General features: G+C 43.3%; 1 protein-coding gene across 1 annotated transcript in view; it reads left to right on the plus strand.

Annotated features, from left to right (window-relative positions):
• Positions 1-7500, plus strand: part of jakmip3 (Janus kinase and microtubule interacting protein 3) — a gene marked incomplete at its 5' end in the record, with an annotated part of 25546 nt that overhangs the window by 15066 nt on the left and 2980 nt on the right. Inside the window, 7 exons of the mRNA XM_080789083.1 lie at positions 2025-2123; positions 2608-2706; positions 3959-4012; positions 5827-5892; positions 6330-6398; positions 6709-6786; positions 7443-7500. The exon at positions 7443-7500 is cut by the window's right edge and continues 185 nt beyond it. Of these exons, the coding sequence (XP_080645209.1) occupies positions 2025-2123; positions 2608-2706; positions 3959-4012; positions 5827-5892; positions 6330-6398; positions 6709-6786; positions 7443-7500 (523 nt within the window). The remainder of the gene's footprint in view (positions 1-2024; positions 2124-2607; positions 2707-3958; positions 4013-5826; positions 5893-6329; positions 6399-6708; positions 6787-7442) is intronic.

A 7500-nucleotide genomic window follows, 5' to 3' on the forward strand; every position in this document is an offset into this window, starting at 1 on the left:
CATCCATCTCCCATGATGCATCACTCTGCATCCATCTCCCATAATGCATCACTCTGCATCCATCTCCCATAATGCATCACTCTGCATCCATCTCCCATAATGCATCACTCTGCATCCATCTCCCATAATGCATCACTCTGCATCCATCTCCCATAATGCATCACTCTGCATCCATCTCCCATAATGCATCACTCTGCATCCATCTCCCATAATGCATCACTCTGCATCCATCTCCCATAATGCATCACTCTGCATCCATCTCCCATAATGCATCACTCTGCATCCATCTCCCATGATGCATCACTCTGCATCCATCTCCCATAATGCATCACTCTGCATCCATCTCCCATAATGCATCACTCTGCATCCATCTCCCATAATGCATCACTCTGCATCCATCTCCCATGATGCATCACTCTGCATCCATCTCCCATGATGCATCACTCTGCATCCATCTCCCATAATGCATCACTGATGCTGTCAGATGACCTCAGGTGATGTCAGGTGACCTCAGGTGATGTCAGGTGACCTCAGGTGATGTCAGGTGACCTCAGATGATGTCAGGTGACCTCAGATGATGTCAGGTGACCTCAGGTGATGTCAGGTGACCTCAGATGATGTCAGGTGACCTCAGATGATGTCAGGTGACCTCAGGTGACCTCATGTGACCTCAGGTGACCTCATGTGACCTCAGACTAAAACAGGTGTTATCTCCTAGATGAAGCAGGTGACCTCATGTGACCTCAGGTGACCTCATGTGACCTCAGACTAAAACAGGTGTTATCTCCTAGATGAAGCAGGTGACCTCATGTGACCTCAGACTAAAACAGGTGTTATCTCCTAGATGAAGCAGGTGACCTCATGTGACCTCAGACTAAAACAGGTGTTATCTCCTAGATGAAGCAGGTGACCTCATGTGACCTCAGGTGACCTCATGTGACCTCAGACTAAAACAGGTGTTATCTCCTAGATGAAGCAGGTGACCTCATGTGACCTCAGACTAAAACAGGTGTTATCTCCTAGATGAAGCAGGTGACCTCAGGTGACCTCATGTGACCTCATGTGACCTCATGTGACCTCAGACTAAAGCAGGTGTTCTCTCCTAGATGAAGCAGGTGACCTCATGTGACCTCAGACTAAAGCAGGTGTTCTCTCCTAGATGAAGCAGGTGACCTCATGTGACCTCAGACTAAAGCAGGTGTTCTCTCCTAGATGAAGCAGATGACCTCATGTGACCTCAGACTAAAGCAGGTGTTCTCTCCTAGATGAAGCAGATGACCTCATGTGACCTCAGACTAAAGCAGGTGTTCTCTCCTAGATGAAGCAGGTGACCTCATGTGACCTCAGACTAAAGCAGGTGTTCTCTCCTAGATGAAGCAGATGACCTCATGTGACCTCAGACTAAAGCAGGTGTTCTCTCCTAGATGAAGCAGGTGACCTCATGTGACCTCAGACTAAAGCAGGTGTTCTCTCCTAGATGAAGCAGGTGACCTCAGGTGACCTCATGTGACCTCAGGTGACCTCATGTGACCTCAGACTAAAGCAGGTGTTCTCTCCTAGATGAAGCAGATGACCTTAGATGACCTCAGACTAAAGCAGGTGTTCTCTCCTAGATGAAGCAGGTGACCTCATGTGACCTCAGACTAAAGCAGGTGTTCTCTCCTAGATGAAGCAGATGACCTTAGATGACCTCAGACTAAAGCAGGTGTTCTCTCCTAGATGAAGCAGGTGACCTCATGTGACCTCAGACTAAAGCAGGTGTTCTCTCCTAGATGAAGCAGGTGACCTCAGGTGACCTCATGTGACCTCATGTGACCTCAGACTAAAGCAGGTGTTATCTCCTAGATGAAGCAGATGACCTCATGTGACCTCAGACTAAAGCAGGTGTTCTCTCCTAGATGAAGCAGGTGACCTCATGTGACCTCAGGTGACCTCATGTGACCTCAGACTAAAGCAGGTGTTCTCTCCTAGATGAAGCAGGTGACCTCATGTGACCTCAGACTAAAGCAGGTGTTCTCTCCTAGATGAAGCAGATGACCTTAGATGACCTCAGACTGAGAGAGGACGTCCAGGACGTCAAAGATCTCAACGAGCTGCTGGAGTTCAGGATCCTGGAGCTGGAGGTCAGAGGTCAAATACTACTCATAATTAGGTCATTAAGCGACTAAAATCCACTAGTCGACCTTGTTGGTACTAGTTGAATATGTGATTCTATCTATTTTTCCCTGATTTTGTAGGCAGTTATAGTCACCAATCTACACGGTTTTTAAATCTACAAATGTTTTTTTCCCAAAAATACAGTTTTTTTTTTACATAATACTGTAGGTAGTTAAACAAATCTCAAATCGAACATCGAACGTCGAACTCGTTATCCCATTTTTAGACGCACGTCTAATAGCCGGCTATTGCTCAGTGGGATGGTCAAAAATTCCCCATTCTTTTCAAATCCTCAAAAATGATGAAAAACGGCGTGCTATAGTATGCCTTATGACGTCTATTTTTAGACGTTTTTCTCGATTGTTTGAGAAAACGGCAAAACGGCACAATGGAGAAAAGGGCACAATGTAATGGTCTGATGTGTTTCCATGGCGACGGCATGTGTTTCAGGAGAGGGAGAGGCGGTCTCCAGCCATCAACTTCCAACAACTCCATTTCCCAGAGGGCCTCAGTCCTCTGCAGCTGTACTGTGAGGCTGAAGGAGTGACGGTAAGAAACCAGACTCCATTTCCCAGAGGGCCTCAGTCCTCTGCAGCTGTACTGTGAGGCTGAAGGAGTGACGGTAAGAAACCAGACTCCATTTCCCACAATGCCTCAGTCCTCTGCAGCTGTACTGTGAGGCTGAAGGAGTGACGGTAAGAAACCAGACTCCATTTCCCACAATGCCTCAGTCCTCTGCAGCTGTACTGTGAGGCTGAAGGAGTGACGGTAAGAAACCAGACTCCATTTCCCACAATGCCTCAGTCCTCTGCAGCTGTACTGTGATGACGGTAAGAAACCAACTCCATTTCCCACAATGCCTCAGTCCTCTGCTGCTGTACTGTGATGACGGTAAGAAACCAACTCCATTTCCCACAATGCCTCAGTCCTCTGCTGCTGTACTGTGATGACGGTAAGAAACCAGACTCCATTTCCCACAATGCCTCAGTCCTCTGCTGCTGTACTGTGATGACGGTAAGAAACCAACTCCATTTCCCACAATGCCTCAGTCCTCTGCAGCTGTACTGTGATGACGGTAAGAAACCAACTCCATTTCCCACAATGCCTCAGTCCTCTGCTGCTGTACTCCCGAATGCAGCGCAAAGTGATTTACGGAGAAATTAAAAAGAATGGAAAAAAATAAATAATAATAAAATAAAAGCTAAGGACCTAAAATAACTAGTGTGGTTAATGCTTGTTTTCACTGAATGCTCTGAATCAAGTTCCATTATTTATGTGTTCTTTATTATTATTTATTTTATAAACGTATTTGTCATTGCAGTAGGTCTTTAAGATGCAAGACCCTTTAGGGCAACATTTATATTTTATTTAAAAAAAAAAGAGTTTAAATAATTTGTTTTCCTCGTCTTTTCTCGCCATCATTGGGTTCTATTGTTTAGTCTTACAATGCCATTGGCCAGGATATTCTTACAATGCCATTGGCCAGGATATTAATTATTATTATTATTGTTATTGTTATTGTTATTGTTATTGTTATTGTTATTTTTATTGTTATTGTTATTATTATTCTGTGTGTTTCAGGACATATATAATAATTATTATTATTAATATTATTATTGTTATTGTTATTATTATTCTGTGTGTTTCAGGACATATATAATAATTATTATTATTAATATTATTATTGTTATTGTTATTGTTATTATTATTATTCTGTGTGTTTCAGGACATATATAATAATAATTATAATTATAATTATTATTGTTATCGTTATTGTTATTGTTATTATTCTGTGTTTCAGGACATAGTGATCTGTGAGTTGATGAAGAAGCTAGATATTCTGGGAGATAACGCCGTAAGTGTATGTTGCTTTTCCTTCGTAATCAATGTTTCCACATCAAGGCTTGGTTGTTGATTAATACTTTATAAATGTGTTACTTTTAAGTAATAACGTTGGTTATTGTTTTTTAATAAACAGTAACAATAACATAATTTTTTCTTTCCCCTTATATAGGATGTTAATGATATGGTCACATATAAACCCCTATAAAATATATTGCTCAATCCTGAGTGGATTCATGAATGTATGTAAAGTCTATATAGACAGTATTTTAGATAAGGAAGGAAGGAAGGAAGGAAAAAACTATATACCACATTTTATTATCAATAAGGGCCTTTCTCGGCCACACCCCTCTCCTATTGTTTATATTGTGTTTAGTTTCCAAGATGGCCGCAGCACCAGGAGGGGGTTGGGGGAAGGTGAGCGGGCGGGGTCGACATATGTCCTTATACTGGGCTGCGTTCACACATTCAAGACACCCTGGGCTGTATTTTGCGTGTCTTAAGTACCAGGTCTTATTCCCTAACTTGAGTAAACTAAAGACCTGGAGGCGTGGTCAATGCCATTTGGCTATTCTGAGTGGCCAAAGAGCATTGACCACGCCTCCAGGTCTTTAGTTTACTCAAGTTAGGGAATAAGACCTGGTACTTAAGACACGCAAAATACAGCCCCCTGTCTTGTGTTTGTCTTGTGTCTGCATGTGTTTAATGGCCGCTCCGATGCATTTCCAATGGAAATCTAAATACAATATAAACTAGAACTGCACTCTGCCGAGTGCATACTTGCTTGTTGCACACTAGTAGGCCATAAATGGCCAACTAGTGCGCAAGCACTTTCGACCGCTGTAAACTGTCACATCTCAGTATCTCTGTGAAGGAACGTTTGAAATGTATAATCATTACGTGTAACTATTTGCTACCTACCTACTTTTTTACAGAAAGAACTAGAGCACTAGAGTACATGGTGTGTATATGTATGACTAGCTCTCAGTGATGACGTAAGAGAAATGGTCATCTGTGTAATCTGTCCCAGCAAACCAGGCACAGATTTGCATACACATAGAAACTGTTGAAAAAGACGGCTGTCACTTTGAAGAGACCGAGCGAAATTATTACTTGCGCGCTCTGCTTGCGCAAGTAATAATGACAGAGGGGTGGGGCCTAGAGGAGAGGGGCGTGGCCTAGAGGAGAGGGGCGGGGCCTAGAGGAGAGGGCGGGGCCTAGATGAGAGGGGCGGGGGCCTAGAGGAGAGGGGCGGGGCCTAGAGGAGAGGGGTGGGGCCTAGAGGAGAGGGGCGGGGCAGAGAAAGGCCCTTATTAGATGTAATTCAGACTTTAATAGAGGTCACTTTAGGATTGTTTTTATTGGTCCTTTCCTTCAGAATCTGACCAATCAGGACGTGTTCTTACAGAATCTGACCATCAGGTTGTGTCCCTACAGAATCTGACCAATCAGGTTGTGTCCCTTCAGAATCTAACCAATCAGGTTGTGTCCCTACATAATCTGACCAATCAGGTTGTGTCCCTTCAGAATCTGACCAATCAGGTTGTGTCCCTACATAATCTGACCAATCAGGTTGTGTCCCTTCAGAATCTGACCAATCAGGTTGTGTCCCTTCAGAATCTGACCAATCAGGTTGTGTCCCTACATAATCTGACCAATCAGGTTGTGTCCCTTCAGAATCTGACCAATCAGGTTGTGTCCCTACATAATCTGACCAATCAGGTTGTGTCCCTTCAGAATCTGACCAATCAGGTTGTGTCCCTTCAGAATCTGACCAATCAGGTTGTGTCCCTTCAGAATCTGACCAATCAGGTTGTGTCCCTACAGAATCTGACCAATGATGAGCAGGTGGTGATCATTCATGCCAGGACGGTCTTGACGTTAGCGGAGAAGGTAAAATTATAGGTGTGTGTGTGTGTGTGTGTGTGTGTGTGTGTGTGTGTGTGTGTGTGTGTGTGTGTGTGTGTGTGTGTGTGTGTGTGTGTGTGTGTGTGTGTGTGTGTGTGTGTGTGTGTGTGTGTGTGTGTGTGTGTGCGTGCGTGTGTGCGTGTGCGTGTGCGTGCGTGCGCGTGGGTGCGTGCATATTTAACTACTTTAATATTAACTAGTTGTTGACTATATTAACTAGTTGACTATATTAACTAGTTGCTGACTATATTAACTAGTTGACTATATTAACTAGTTGACTATATTAACTAGTTGCTGACTATATTAACTAGTTGACTATATTAACTATAGTTGCTGACTATATTAACTAGTTGACTATATTAACTAGTTGACTATATTAACTAGTTGCTGACTATATTAACTAGTTGTCATTAACCCTGCAGTGGCTGGAGTCCATTGAAGTAACAAAGTCAGCTCTGCAACAGAAGATGTTGGACATCGAGAGTGAGAAGGTAAATGTTTATTTAAATACATTATAATTACATGAACATCATAATTAACATATATACATACCTTATAATTACATTAAAATCATAATTAACATATTATACATATATTATACATTAACGTCATAATAACACATATACGTATACATTATAATTAAATTAACATTGTGGGCGTATTCGGAAAATACCGTACAGAAAAAGTAGTACTAAATGTGCTGTAAATCATTGTGTGTCTGTGCGTGCGTGCGTGCGTGCGTGCGTGGGTGCGTGCGTGCGTGCGTGCGTGCGTGTGTGCGTGCGTGCGTGCGTGCGTTAGGATCTGTTCAGTAAACAGAAAGGATATCTGGATGAAGAGTTGGACTACAGGAAGCAGTCAATGGACCAGGCTCATAAGGTCAGAGGATCTTGGTATTTGTAGTTCTCTATACATGTGTCTGTGTGTCCCTTAGAGTATATATATGAATAGAGACGGCACCCGGAGGAAACCCTGAGGCGGAATGGACATAGTGGCCGAATTTGGTATTGCAGCGTGGACCCAATGATATTCAACGGCAGCGCGTTCATGTGTTTGGGCCCATCCCAGAATGCACTCTCTATTAATCTCTAAGGTGTGTCCAGAGGATCTTGGAGTTGGAGGCCATGTTGTTTGTAGTTCTCTATGCATATGTGTTCAGAGGATCTTGGTATTTGTAGTTCTCTATGTGTCTATGTGTCCAGAGCTTAGAGTATATATGAATAGAGACGGCACCCGAGTTCTCCTTCCATCCACTTGCATTAAGTTGCTCAAAAGCGCATGAGGCGATTTCACTCCTCCTTCCGGGTAGGAACAGAGTGCATTCTGGGATTCTGCCGTTGACTATCATTGCATGCGTTTACATGCGGTCATCATGAACGTGTGCAATGATAGTCAACGTTCATGTTCATTGGGCCAGTGCTGCAATACCAAATTCGGCCACTATGTCAATTTTGGTATTTGTAGTTCTCTATACATGTGTCTGTGTGTCCAGAGGATCTTGGTATTTGTAGTTCTCTATGTGTCCGTGTCTCCAGAGGATCTTGGAGCTGGAGGCCATGTTGTTCGAGGCGGTCCGTCACGACGAGAGCTTCC

The sequence above is a fragment of the Protomyctophum bolini genome (genome assembly GCF_963924005.1).
Source record: "Protomyctophum bolini genome assembly, chromosome: 18".
NCBI lineage: Eukaryota > Metazoa > Chordata > Actinopteri > Myctophiformes > Myctophidae > Protomyctophum > Protomyctophum bolini.